Source organism: Epinephelus moara, chromosome 9, assembly GCF_006386435.1.
Source record: "Epinephelus moara isolate mb chromosome 9, YSFRI_EMoa_1.0, whole genome shotgun sequence".
Lineage (NCBI taxonomy): Eukaryota > Metazoa > Chordata > Actinopteri > Perciformes > Serranidae > Epinephelus > Epinephelus moara.
The window spans coordinates 20622325-20637898 of record NC_065514.1 but is presented as its reverse complement, the minus strand read 5'-3'; the positions used below and the strand labels follow the sequence as shown (position 1 = coordinate 20637898).

General features: G+C 41.1%; 1 protein-coding gene across 2 annotated transcripts in view; it reads right to left on the bottom strand.

Moving 5' to 3' along the window:
- pdlim5b (PDZ and LIM domain 5b) overlaps nucleotides 1-15213 on the bottom strand; it is a 48675-nt gene extending 33462 nt beyond the window's left edge. For both annotated transcript variants that reach the window (XM_050053190.1, XM_050053191.1), the window contains exons 1-2: nucleotides 15061-15213; nucleotides 8612-8717 (exon numbers count right to left, since the gene is read on the bottom strand). In XM_050053190.1, the coding sequence (XP_049909147.1) occupies nucleotides 8612-8710 (99 nt within the window). In that variant the 5' untranslated portion in view covers nucleotides 8711-8717; nucleotides 15061-15213. The remainder of the gene's footprint in view (nucleotides 1-8611; nucleotides 8718-15060) is intronic.
- Between the last annotated feature and the right edge of the window lie 361 nt (nucleotides 15214-15574).

Sequence of the window (15574 nt, the reverse complement as noted above, 5' to 3'; positions counted from 1 at the left end):
AGAACTCCGTCTTCACCTTACTGTGAAGAGATGAAGAGAAAGTCGAGGAGATTTTGTTCTGGACTAACTGTAAAAACACAAGAAGTGGAGCAGAAGCCTAGAAAAATTAACAGCCCGTTGCCTCCATGTGTCTCCAATCCATCTGTTATACAGCCATAATCAAATACAGTCGCAAAAGCAGAAAAAAAAATGGGTTAATACCAAAGAGCGTTAAGATTTAGATGTTTATTCAGTAATCAACTTATCCTTAATACGGCAATAAATTAATGAAGAAAAATAAAGCGTTCTATAAGATTCATTATTAGTGAAAACAGATTCTGTTTGGAGAGAAAGCAACTTTGTTAAGTAGTTGATTCGGCTAAATTTATGACCTATAGAGCCTCTCCAGATACAGTCAGTCGAGCAGGCTGCTGCCAGAACTCCTAAAATACTGGAATTCTTCACCAAATACATCAATGCTTTAACCAACTGATTTACAGTGTTTTGTACAACCATTTAAATTTCACACTAAACTTTTTATGGAAGAACAAACACTTTTAAGGTAAGGCAACAGATTTAATACCTACAGCACCAGTGGGAAACTAATCATCTTCCATGCTGGTGTAACTTTCTGCCTTCAGTGAAATTATGGAGTAAGGAAGCGGGCTGTGGTCATTTTACTTTTGAGAAGTCATGTTACAGGAAGCGTCTTGTGGTGAGGACTGAAAGCCTGTGAGATGCATGTCATGTCTGTGTAGGGTAGAGGACCTTATATGGAAAAGACTTGGGCCGAACACTATGTCATCACAAACGCATAAGGCTGAAGCGGCTTGACTCACAGGCAGGACTGCACCCATTCAACCTGTGAAGCTCATCAAAATAAAAGAGTTTACCCTGCACAATCTCTGGGATGAATCTGTGGAGAGAACATTAGACGGTACAGCGCCCAGCAACCTGCTAGGCTAGCACAAGCAGAGGCCATAAAGTAGAGTTTATTGCCCGGAGAAGTCTTATTTTTAGCGCTCGCACCTGCAACACCTTGCAGAATCTGTTCAAACAATAAACAGAAGGACGTACGAGAAGGAGGTGGGACACAGCAGTTGGGAGGGGACCAAATAGCAAGTACTCCTCCGAGCCAAGCATCGCAATTAAGGGTACTTGAACAGAGGTAGGCCCGTGGTTGTCATGGATTGACCCCAGTCTCTTACTACATCAATCAGCCTGCTGGAAAACAGGAGATGCCAAGCAGACCTGTGTACGAGCCCTTGGTCATATCGCCATGACAACGCAAACAAAACAACACAAAGCAGCACCGACCCGGCACTGAATAGTGAATGCTCTTTAGTCAGGTCAGAAACAAACCGGGCTGACGAGCGCTGCTGAGACAGATGATATGAAAAGGCTTTCAGTCGTGGTGGGGCTCGAGCCAAGTGCAAGTGCCGGTTTCCATCTCCATCCATGATTCATTCAGCTCTCCAGCAGGGTTTAAATTGGGCTTTTTTGGATTCAGCCAAATGGCATAATGATTGTTAAGTGGTAAAATGCTTTGGCGGTACATTTTATTAATGACTGGACTGACAGAAAAGGACTATACCACCCTATTAGCAGAATATTCCTGCTTTCCAAAAGCTGAAACATGACGACACAGGTTCAAGAAAGGTACCATGACAAGACTTAAGAGGGAAACTGGAATACTAATTAAGATGAGTTTCTATGGTACATGTTAAATGGACTACATTTATATCGCACCTTAATCCAGAGAGTTGTGTGAAGCATTTTTTATAGCATGGGACAGGCTGTTATCAAGCATAAGTAACCAGGTACAGTAACATGTTACTGTAATTCCACTACTTTGGCGGTAACTAGAAATGTAACTAAAAAGTTTTTCAGCTTAAATGACGCAATGGGTTTGTTACTCATTACTTTTGTCTTTATCACAGCAGACAAACGCAGCCTATTCCCCAGATTTTTTCTAGATTGGGATCTACAGTCACCCGACGTGAATCAAACAATCAGCATTCGACTGTCACTGCACACAGTGGCTGACAGTTTAGGCAATTTAAGCTTGCCGTCCTAGAAATATGGACATTATTTTTTTGAGATCAAGTACAAAAACTTGTGGTTGAGTTGTGCTATCTACCTCAGCCAATTAGAATGCCACTGCAAAAATTTTAAATCTGCTCTCTCTTTTGCTGCTGTCAGCCATCATCTTAGGCAGAATCTTTGCGCCCTCCTCCACCCCGTTCAGCCATCGTATCCAGAGTCTAGGACAAGCTCAACAAAGGGTCATTCCTCTACTCATCCAGATCACTGGCACTTCTCCATCTTCTTCTGATCTCATCTTCACCACCTCAACCACCACCAGCACCTAACCCTAACCCTACCCCTAACCCAGTTATGGATTCATCAGCCTTCATACCATCTCTATGGGGTCTAATCACCAAAGGCTTTCCACATTTTTTTCACATAAATTCTTATGTGCACATGTTAATAAAGATTTTCTTTACTATAAAAAAAACGAGTCTCTCCTGATTGAACTAATATTATGAAGAACCTAGCAAATCAAAATGTCTACGTCCCCTCCCTGGCAGATACAACAAGCTGTTGCTCCTCGCCAGTCCTATAGCTGAAGTCCTATAGATCAACTGAGGGGATTAAACCTCACTTAAAATGGATCATTATGGTGTCTTTCTTGTGACATTGTCAAAGTGAATGTTTAGGCTATTCCTTCACTTTTTTTTAGGACTTTTGGGACTATTGGCATGAATGACAAAGCTCCTTAACAAGAAATGCAAAGGTACTAACAGAGACTTAATGAAGAGGTTCTAAATTAGGGGCCACCTGAGCCCTTGGGTCCATGGGCCTGGGCCCGGTAAGCCAGTTTGATTATCTACCCATGAACATATCCATTGTGTCTTATTGTTCCACTTACTTTTCATCAGAGTGATAATGGCAGATATTTGAAAGTAATACAAAATTTACTTTCTCTAGTGACGAATACTTTTATTTACTATTATTTAGTCAAGTGACTTCGTAATTGTAAGTAATTACTAAATTTCAGTCAGTTTGCATAACACTGGGTGGCTATCACTGCTGATAATGTCTTTAATCCAGCTGATCTTAAAACAATAAGATAATCGCAGGTTGTAGCTCAAGCTGCAAGCATGAAGACAGATGATGTGCAGTGTCCCACTGCGCCTGTGAATTCACAGCACATTCCTCTCTCCTCTCAAACTGAGAAAAAGTGGATTGTTCTTTTAAATATCTTTCATCACAACAGAAAGAAAAGACTGTGAGTGGTCTAAATCAAAATCAAGTGACAGCTTGGTTATTCTTTATAGCTCTGCCATATAGCATTAGAGAGATTGAAAGCAGATGCCCTCGATACAACTGTAGACAGACACCAGGGAGATCATACTGGGATCAAACAGATAACAGTTTTCCACTGAAGCCATATGCAACCTGAGCACATCTTTACGACCCCGGACAGATTATTAAATATGCCCCGTGAAGTGTGTATTCTCAAAGCTATGAAATACGGGATAGAATTTCTGGGTTGTACTGAAGTTAAGTTTCCATGTAAAAATGCTCGAGAGATTTTTAATTCAACAGACAGATTGAAATACAGACAAACTGCTTGACAGCTTTGCAGCACGGACCACAAGTTATCTGTCTCAACAGTTTGCTGAAACACCGGGGGAGCTTTTCACCGCTTGATTTTATTTTTTCTGGACCTGAGCTTGACCAAAAGTTATGGCTTAATGTCATACAGATTATTCTTTATCACAGTAAGCTACACAAGATGCAAAATTCTCGGCGGATTGACTGTAAATCAGTGATGAAAACACAAGAGGCATTTCCTCTAATGGCAGGGATTCTGTTACTTGCACTTTAGCACTTGCTATCACGTACAGTCGTATTATCTAATCAACATTAACCCTTTATCACTATTAGAATAACCTGACTATGGAGCCAATTCAGTCATAGCACATCTACTGATGCCTTTTGGTTTGCAGGTGCATGGTTTTATAAATTAATAATTTAAAAAAAATATCTGAATGACCAGGGGTGAATGTTGCAAGCTGTTATGTTTTTGAGATGTGAAATGATAAGTGTTTCCTTTCACAGCAAACAATAATGCAATGTCCACCAATAAGTGCATCTTCTGAACTGCTGATATATTAGATGATTAATCAATTCTGAATTTAAAAATAGTTAAGTAGCTGAATGTCACTGAAGGTTATCCACATTGTTTGCTCTACAAATCTAATTTGATTGCGCAGCCCAGCCACCAGAAGAAAATGTTGGCACTGTATGTTTCTGCAAACCAGAAATACATTACATTTGAACGTTTCATACATCATATAAGCATTTCTAAAGTGATTATATAAGCAGAATTTTTCATCTGAAGGTGGAATGGTTAGTGGATGGCCTGACACCTCGGTGAGATGCCTGCCAAGCTACAGACCACTGTTCAAGACCAACAAACAACAAGACCAGTTGTGATTTAGTGAGTCGCTTTTTAGGCACCAAATGTGTTTTGTAGCGATCAGCTGCTGTTTTTTCAGCGGGGATAGTGGCCCGAAAAGCATTTCCCTGCCTAGACTGTGCCCCAAATGGGATATTTTAAGCATAAAATGATCATTTCTTAACCATAACCAAGTGTTTTTTATGCCTAAATCTAAACACAAGTTAACCACAGCATTGTTGAAGTGTAAAGTTTCAGTGTATCCAATACAAAATAAGCATTCAAACATTGTATTATCCATGGTTTGCAGAAACGTACGCTGCCAACATTTCTTATGCCAACGAGGTTGGATTGTACGTTTTTAAATAGTGTGCAGAGAGTGTGGAGAGGAAATGAAAGTGGTCGGCCTTTCAAGTTCAGCACATGCTCAATGTAAAGCTGCATAGTAAATAACTGGTGAGTAAAGGACATGTTTATAGTCAGATCAAAGAACACAGTAAAGGGTGTTTCAGACTGAATTAATACTTAAAGAGAACAGCTGCCTGAGTTTCTCACTGAAAACCCACAAAGCAAAGCTCTAATAATTAACTCATAACAGACATATACTTGACAGATATGACATTATAATTAAAATTATTATTATCCAGCTAATAATATTTGTCAGTTACCCAATGTGGAGCTGTCTGCCTCTGTTGGATCCTCCACTTTTACAACCAATGCACAAAGAATACCTTTTATCCCTCATGTTGATGTCGGTTGCCCAGATACACCCCCATCATCACATTCCTCTTCTTTGAGAGTGAAAGTAGCCTCACCATATTAACACATAATGGCAGTGCTTGAAAGAGAAAAAAAAATCTGGAAGCTTAGAGCCTACTGCAAACAAAGAGCTAAAATTAGTTTGTATAATGTTCACTGAGAGTATTGCATGCCAGTAAAACAACAACCAAAAGGCCATGAAAGACAAGAGGGGGAAGTGAGGGGTCAATGGGAAAAGAGAGGAGAATTTTGCAGTGCTGACCCCCGACTGACCCACAACAACCAGACACGTAGGTGGGTGTGAGATACTCTTACTTGGTTATTACTTTAGCTTTAGCTCTGATAAACTTTTCTTACATAACATCTTTTTTAGAATAACAGTCCAGTGAATTTATGAACTGTTTAACTCAATTTACTGAGTGTAAACAGATTTAATTCACTCCAGTGTTATGTTTTGTCTTTTTTAAAACACATTTTCTGCTGTTTTATAACCAACGTTAAAACGCTCTTGAGTGCAAGCCTTTCCCATGTGGAGGCCTATCAAGACATGCCTAAAAAGGAGCTGAATAACCACAGACGATGATGGAAAGAGTGAAGGGTAACAGGAGAGCAGACACCCACGCATATATCCGTCATTTTAAACCCGTCCTTCATAAGTCATCCTTACATTATTGGGTGGTCTCAGATTCAACCAAAATCCCAACTCAATATCACACAATACATATGACTTACAGTATATGCACTCCACCTCATACTGTGATTTAGTGATATTATTAGGCCAAAGCCATATATTCCTAAAAAAAGGCCTCTGGTTAACAGGCTGTGGTTGTCTCGTAAGCAACCAGCCTTATATACTGTACTGTATGTAATCTTTGGATCAGCTACATATGGCACGCATATGTACAGTAAAGTCATGACATCATTATTCCATGGCAATCGCATCCATCTTAGCAAAATAAATATAAGCTTTAATGTGGAGGCATATTCATTACTGTAAATTCAGTCTATTTAGCATCATGGGTCTCTAATGAACTTTAAAATGGGCCTGTGATCTGCACAATTTCCTCGGCACTCGGCTAATGAAGGAACTGGACTACATGTAATGGTTAAACTGTTGGCAGATGTTTCCATGTATGTACCTTACTCCTCCCTTTGTAAACACAACGACTCTTTTAACGTACATTACAGACACCAGGTTCACAGATTACTTGCACTGATAGATCTGACATCTATCAGATTTGAGAAAATGTATGTATTTCCAGCTACTACAACACACATAACACATGTCCCACATTCATTTTGTTGGCTGCGTCTAATGTGACACAAGGATTTGGAAGATAAACAGACAAAAGAGAGACTTATTCCTGGAGCCTGGACAACAGCGAGAAATCTGAACCATTTATGGTGCCTGGTGCCATTTGCTAGTCATGCACTGGGATGGAAATATGTCGCAGGAATGACACTAACCGACAGTGTGATGGAGTGAGAAGCTGTGAGAGTCATGTTGCCGGGCTCAGCAGTACTGCGGCATGCTCCCGACCGCTGATGACTCAATGCTGCTGGTGGACACAGGAGGTGTATTCAACACTTTGTGGTCCGTGAGTAGCTTCCCCGCAAAACCCACAAAAAATGGAGAAATAATCACAACTACCACATGACATGCATTTATGATTTTAATAGATTCAAGGCTTCTGGCAGGATTTTTTTTGACATCTGTCCACACTCACCTGTCTCATTTTATATTAAACTCTCTAGTAGAACCATGACATAGCACATCCCTTCAAACATCAGGGGTCAGGGGCCCAGCTGCTTTTAATTTTTTATACACATGGAGTGTGTACACTGCACCATATCAACTGAAAATGCTGTCATCAATTCACATCTCACATTTATGAAGATAAATACATATTAATGTCTAAATTGTAAGGGTGGGGGAAATACAATACAGCATAGTATCGCAATACTTTGCATGGCGATATTGTATTGAGCAGATGTTGGGCTCGTGTGACTGGACTGATGCCAAAATTGAAAGGGCAACAGAGGCAAAATGGCCAATTTGATGTTGAGTTTTTTCTCCTCTTCCTCTCCGGAAAAGCTTATATTCTTATATATTCTTATATATAAAGATGCTCCAACATCTAATCAGGTGACAGGAGTGGAAGTGCTTCATTAATGGATTGTTTTTGAGATATGATGACAAGATGTCAACTGACAGCTACATGCCCCCATGACAAAATGCTGTCCTTCATTCCATTATTATCATAGTGACAAGGCATAAAAATAGTCTGAGCAGCTATGCTGGCCTTTTCATAATCTATGGTTATGTATCCACTTGGGAAAAGTCACTTCTCTTCTCCAAACAAAACCTTCAAACTTCTGTAACTGATCCTTCCAACAACAATAAATAAACAGAGGCACTGACCTTGGTCATGACACAACAGGAAGCGGCAGGAACTGAATAACACAACTCATTCTGCAACAGCCAGAGTTTGTCAAACACAGTATACACCGGCAGAGGACAAGCTGACATCTTTTAAACCCTATTTGTCAAGAAGCAATGTTAGTATAATTGAGACGCGTCAGATACCCTTGGGCTGAAAAAGACTGCCTGACAGTGTAATAGTAAGCTGCACTGCAGGCGTCTTGTAATTTGTGCAACAATCACAGTGCTTTGCACAGACGTCCTTTACTCCAAGAACATAAACAGTTCAACTATGTATAGGCTGAGGCTGGACCGGTCTTATAAACAGGCCTGTTTTTCAAGCAGTAGGCCGTCCAGTCCAGCAGTCCATCTCCCAGTTGAGGGCTCAACAGGACCTGTTCAGCCAGAGCCAAATCCCAGTTTGAATTTATGTGACCTAAAGTCCCAAATAGTTATTACAGAACCACTGTGGCTTTCTAGAGTTTCACTCAAATGGGCCCTTTCAGGACAGATTCTGATGCTTCCTCTTCAGACCCAGTCGTCTCCTGTGCCTTGCATCAGGACTAACGCCAGGGAGAAAGGCCAGGACACTTAGCACCATCCGCCCTCTGAATGTTCAAAATGACAGCAGCCATTAACAGCTTAATCCTCCAAATACATCCCAAATGGCTGCCGGAGAAATTAAAGGGAGTGGTTTTAAATTGACAGATACTGTGGTTACGGTTCAGTTATGTAATATTATGTTGACAATAGTCACAGCCTTGGCAGGAGGTCAGTCACGACCATGGGGGACGGAGTGACAGAGGCCAGGAGCTGTTGGAGAAGGTGTCTAAATCCAGCAATGAGTGTCACACAAAAGATGAATGGCACACACGCTTTCATCACTGACTGGGCAAATGGCATAGTATGAGCAGCATTCCTCAGAGGTGACTGTCATGGAGTGAAGGGTACATAAGTGTTACGTGTGTGTGTGTTCTACTCACCCGTGAGATGGTGAGGGGCAGGCAGAAGTCCTTCCCTCCTTGCAGTCTGAAGCCCCAGGGGGCAGGGCCAGTCAGGGAGACGTTGTAGCTGCTGGTCATGATTCACCTAGAGACAGACGGATAGATATGTTACACTTTATTGTGCAAGAAACAGAGTTATCGTCCATAAAGAGGTAAACTCCAGGCAAAGAGGCAAAATTGGCGTGCAGACAACAACTAGTATTTAAAAAACGATATTATTTTCATTCTTCTTTGTCACCCAGTAACACCTCACCAGACCTGCTGTGACTACTGGCTTCACCTTTATCACACTGAAGATATCTAAAGTCAAGTACAACAGTCTATTAATAGTCCCCTCCTGAAGGTCCCAGCTCTCTGCCGACAGCTTTAGAGCAGGTTACTGGTCCTGCAAGCAGTGCCATTAACAACGGGGTTAAAAGTGAGTTGTAATATATCATATGAGGTATATCCTCTCAACTGCTAGTAAACAGGCATTCAAAAGACTATGAGAAAACCCATAATGAGCTTTGCATTGCAGGATTTAATATGCAACAGGAAGTCATGTTCAGAGAGCAATAAGAGGGTGTTAAAATCATTTTAAGCACACCTAAGAATGGATTACCTCACTATAACATGGCTATTTGACAAAAAGCGTTCACCTGATTTCACTGAACATTTTGGATGTTTTTGGAGAAACCTTTTTTGGGCAAATAAGAATTAAATGGTGCACATATTGACTACCCTTTGTAGGCCTGGGGTATCAGGGTATAAGGGTATACTGGAGTATTTAGAAATCCAGAGGGTATGATTTTCAATACTATTAAAAATACAGGTGCTTCTCTTTCCATTAAACTGATAAGGAGATGCTGCATTGAGGTGATGCATTGTAGTGAACAGCTTGCACCACCAGAGGTCAGTCTCTACTGGTTGAACTGAGCTGAGAAAGATGGCAACTGAGAGTGGTGGGGATAACGTTACAGGACTAGCTTGACATGACTTCCTTCCACTACAAATGTGGTTTAGTAGCCACATTATTTTACTGAAAACATCATTTCTGTTCAGCCCACTGATGAGTCAGTATCCGCCGCAGCAACAAGTTTCATCGAGTCCTACAGCAAAAAGGACACTTAGTTCCTATCTAGTCATTATTCTGTGGGCTATAAGTATTTAAACCCAGCAAGACGTGTCTAAGTAGGCTAATTCCATATTAAACACACCGCAGTGTAGGCTAGAAAGTGACACACGTGCTACAATGACTTTGATCACCCTCAGCTCAGCTTTTACTTTTTTTTTTGTTTGTTTGATTTACACAAATACCGTTATATATTGTGTACCCCGGTGAAATGTCAGGGAGGTATAAAGGTATGGAAAAACAGATACCACACCCAAGCCTAATCCATTGTCGACTGTTTGTTAAAAGAATCTCAGCACAGCAACTGAAGCTGCACTTTGGACTTACTGTATGATCTGAGTGTCTTTTCGCTGAACTCACTGCTTGTGAAAAATATGTTGTGTTAAAGGCACCCACTATATTCTGCATCCCTATACAACACAAGGGGGGTTAAACAAACAAACCAGAGGTAAGTCAAGCATTTCCGAAGATTAAGCATTGATATTCAATTCCCAGCAGGACATGGTTCAGTGAACAGCCCTGTACCTGCATCATCCTTAACACACATTCCTGGGGTTTAGCAATGGTGATTAAGAAATTGAAAACTTCACATAAAATATCTTGTAAAGATTCGCATCCTGCTAACCCCCCCTGTATCCTTAGTATGTAACAGTGAACATTGGCCTTTCCCCTGCTGCCGGGCCTGCACAGGGTCACAGTGAGGGCGAGGCACACCCTGGATGATCAGAGACTTGATAGAGCTCCGCTTTAATCACTGCCAACTCAACGTTTCATTGAATAGCAGGTTCGCCTCATATTTCTCAATGTCTAAATGCACCATCATCTACATGACCTCATGCATGAACACAAATACCATATCCTGATTATACATGTGTGCATTCAAATCAAACGGACAGTTCCAAAAGTGAGACACAGCGAGGACTATTTGGTACAGTAAAATATTTCATGCACTATTGAGTTTCACTGGTTTAAGCCTTGCCTGTCATGCATTCCATTTCCCTTGAAAAATCGAAGCTGCAAGCTATTTTTTGGAAGCGAGACTGGGGTTAAGTACAGTCACATGCTAGCATTTAGTGCATTATGACATGTATTAGGTTAATGATTGAGGAAATTGGTATACCATATTCGCAGAACACTTTAATTTATGAGTCTGGTATGAGTATTCAGCTAACAGGCTGTGGTGGATTTGTGTGCCTGTGAGCCTCTGAGCACAAGTTCAGAAAAAAAAGAAAACGCAGATCATGTGGAAATATATCACCTTTGCCCTGCCCAACAGGAAGAGTGAATGTTGACATGAAAACAGGATGTGCAAGGCTAACCCACAAGCATTATATGTCACATAAAGTGCATCACAATTATATGGAAAAGGGGAAATTACATATAGAAGCTAAGATGAGTCAAACTCTGAACAGACAGGTTCATTGTTAGAGAACCAGAGACAGCTAGGACTTACAGTTCTGGTGTAACGAACTGTAAGATGAAACTGAAAGATTTTTAATGCTGATGGCAGACATTTGAGTTTCTGTTCTTTCATTTCTGGCTTTGATGAAGAGGATTTCACTTTTTCACGACATAAGCCATTACTGGAAGAACATGTGAACATGACTAAGCAATTAAATGTTTCAGTGCTTGCCTTGAAAAAGAAATATTCACACATTTGCTTGCTGGGCACTGCAGCGAAAACATACTTTCCTGATGAGTATGTCATGAATAATAATGCCTTGTCTTCCTGCAGGCATGTCATTTTGAGGTTGTAAGTCATGCTGCCATCACAAATTCCCTCAGGGACACAGCACCACCTGCTGTAGCCCATCACCTGGTCAATTGTATGAGACACTCATCTCATCAAATCAGGGGGTTGGCCCACACGCTGTCTCACCATCTTGCCTGGAGGGGAACAGGCTCTTTAAAGGAGCCAGCAAAAAGGAGCCGCAAAAGGGTGTGCGGGGCGGGTGGAGAGATGGAAATAAAATCACGTGTGAAAGTGATAGGAAGGAGGTGAACACCTGGAAAGCAAAGAGCACATAGCTCTACTATTTATACAACACACTTTCACAATCAAACTCAAATACACACACGCGCACGCATGCAGAATATGCAGGACTATAATAAGAAAGCATCCAAGTAAAGACAGCTGTCTCCCTCTTCAAGGTGACCAGGGTTGAGGCGAGCCAAGATGTTTATTTTTAGGGAAATTTCAAGGCCTAACCCAGTGTATTGACCACACATTCTCTCGAGGAAATTCAACCCATTCTTTTTAAACTCATCAAACTGCATCAAACGTCCTTCACTGTTGCAAGCTTTGTTTACCATTTCATTTGAGTCCACACCAGTGATGCCCTCAGAAAGTTTTCCAAGGGATGGCCAGATGAAGCCACTGAAAAGCCAACCAAAAGCCATACCTGAATTTCAGGAATTCAGTTATGCTTTTGAAGTGTAAACGCTAGTTGAAAACTATGTCAGTATGGAGGGTTTTGGCTTTGCATGCACACACCAGCACACGGTGGTGGTGTGGAATCATCATTCAAAAAGGGAAACTGGAAAACGTCTTGACGCCAGTTAGCACATTAACAACACAATCAAATGTTGAAAGAGCAAAGCATATTTACTGTGCACCAGTGAACAATAACACAAAGCACCAGAAACTGTTTCTTCTAAAGAGCTCAATGGCTAAAGAAAAATAATCTTCGTTATGTAACATGTTTGTTTTGGTCTCACTTCCTCTGGACTTTAGCTATTTGTTTACTTTCCTCACTTCCGTTTCTCTTCTTGTGTGCTGAGCCTAACTCCCAGTCAGAGCGATTTCATTCCCTGGCGGGCTCTGCAGTCACTGACGCCGATTCAACATGCTGATTCAGCAGTAAAAAAGCCGACTAGGCCAACTAGGGTAGACGAGGGCCAACGGTGCAGGACACACCACAGCGACAAGGGCCACGGATGACTGACAGCCGACAATCAGCTCAGTGTGTCAGGGCCTTAGTGCCGGCACAGTTAACATTTTGAGTTCAACAACAATCCTGTTTTAATGTGTTATGTATCTGTACATGTTAGGCAATTCATTGCTCTTCAAACAGGCTGGTTGTCCTTTTTCTTAAAAGACAGAAATACAGCTTTAATTTGAAGGAAAACATGATTGTCAGAAACAAAACATTTACTGTGAACAAGCCTACTGAAGTTTAGGGGAAAGCCCATTTTCATTCAGATATCTTGAGGCGAGAGTTCAAAGAACCCCTTTGAAAATGGCCATGCCAGTTGTTCCCTTGCCAAAATTTAGCCTCACTTTGGAGCTTCCAAACAAACTATGCCAACATGGTTGGTACCAATGAATGCCTTAGGCTGTCTAGTTTCACAGAAAAATAAATGTGCTACAGCCTCTTAAAGACGGTAATATCGACCTCCAATTATTTTCGCCAGAACTGGCAATGCATAAGAATGTTTAATTTTCTGAGGTGACACAATTAACATTAACACTGTACGTTTTATTCAAAGACTTTTGAGTAATGGCTTGAAGACATGCTCTCTCAATACACAGCACTGAATAGCTCTGTTACAACTACAACAGTTGTTCACAACAGATTCTTTCAGTATTAGATTTCACAGCCAACTGGGACATCTCAGTAAAACCTACAAAAATGTTGATGGCGAAATCTGGATCACACTCGAGTCATACCCACATATCAGTAGCATGTCTTTCCCTTATATGGAGAGAGCAAACATTAGGCTCATCTCATGTCCCTGCTTGTTTTGCAATCTCTAATGATATCATGCATAGACATGAGCAGACACACCTTTCAGTGTTCCCAAACTGAGGAAAAACAGTTGAGCTGTGCACAAGCATTTTATCAGCAGCACTCACATCAACCCCTTCTCTACGCTGGTTCCAGATTAATTCTGGTTATTTTCCACTTGGGCCTTATCTCTCAAGTTCCTGTCATAATGGTACTTTATTGTAATAAATATTTCAGCACTTTCACACCAAAAACAAGATTAAACCACAATCCTTTCAGCGCAGCACTAATAGGACGTGCTGAATAAGTTATCAACTGTCTCAGACATTGATACGTTCTTGCAGATGTTATTTTAACTTGCTTGATCTAATTAGTCGGCAGATAATCTAAACAGTCTGATATTGAATTTAGATGTTATCAAAATCGGAGAGTATAAGGCATGCCAGCTGGAAACATGCAGGACTTTTTTTGAGGGGACATTCAGGTTCAAATGTGGGGTAACTTCCTAGTCACGGTTGAATAAGCCAAACTTTATTTAAGAATTAAACTCCACTCACAGCAGAAAAGCTTTCTTAATTGGGAATCAAACACAGGTCAACAGGGTTGTGGGTGCCATTCAATAGCGTGACCTTCATGTCCTCTCCACTGCGTATGTCAAAATACAGCTGTGTTTCCTTCAAGTAATCTTTGGGTATCGGGAAAATAATGTCTCAGAGTTCTGGGGAGCATAAAAGTGACTGATTTTCAGACGTCATGCTCATTTCACAATGCTTCAGGAGACAATAACGCCTGGTGACATCACTGCAAGACATGTTGACTCACAGAGGATGTTTTCACAGTGTACTGCACCTCACTAGTGGGCTGCCTATGACATTTATATTGTCTGTCATATTTTTGTTGAATGAACATCTAAGGATCTTACATTTTTGTTAGACTATACCAAAAACTGTTGTACACTAAAATGTACTGTACAATATCCTTGACTTGCTCAATGTCAGTGGGACAACTTGTTCCAACCTGACTTTATGGGACACTTTTTCTTCATAACTTTTCCCTTTTCATATCTTTTAATTCAACAAAGTGACTTCCCTCAGTGTGAAAGTCTAGACCATTAAATATATCTTTAAGAGGAAACACTCTAACTCAGTGTTTTAGTTTCAGTTGTAGTCATGGGACAGAGTGATAATCCCTCAGGTCGTCCTCAATCGTGTGTTTACGTTAGGGACCGTACATTAGCGTCTGTAAAATACAGCACGCTCGTTTTTCTCACGGAAACTGAACTTTAATGTGTCGCCTCGGTGTGTGTGTGTGTCACATAAAACACATGTCTGACATTATTAGTGCAATTCTGACAGACTTTTATCCTATTTGTCACTTTTTAGTGACACAAATATGAGCAATAAAACAATATCGCAGGTTTGTGTCAAGTTACAGTTAACGTTGCATATCTGTTCTTTTAACTGTCACTTTGTAACAGGCACATAACGCAGTGAAATAATAACGGTAGAACGCGCAGTGACTTTTCCTGTCTCGTTTAATTCATTAAATTATTTTGTCAGATGAAGCCGAGCCTGCTGTACAGTACTCACCTTGCGCTGTGGAGCCGGGTCTGGTGTGCGGAGAGAAGCGTGGCTTTAGTCCGTCTGTTCTCAGTTTCGGAGTCAACTGGACTGAGCGGAACTGAAACTTCCGCATATAAGCCTGCCTCATCTGGCTGCCGGTAGGAGGGTTCAGAGCGGTGTGTGTGTGTGTGTGTGTGTGTGTGTGTATGTGTGTGTGTCGACCAAAGGCAACGCAGCAGCAGCAGCAGGCACGGGCTTGTCAGGCCACAGGGACAGAGCAGGTGAGTTGTGGTTGAGTGAGCACCCAAAGTGTCCTTTAGTCGTGGGGCCAACATAAAGTCCAACATGGAAGCTAAGCCTCCTGAAGTAAATATGCAAATAATAATGAATTAATATACCACAATATGCAAAAAAAGTCTAAATCACTACCTATCTAAAAGTTGATAAACCCTCCCAGCTGTTCACAAACATGATTTTGCTGCAGCCTAACAATCCCCACTTGTACCTCATCGTCGTTTTCATTTCATACGTTTACATTGAT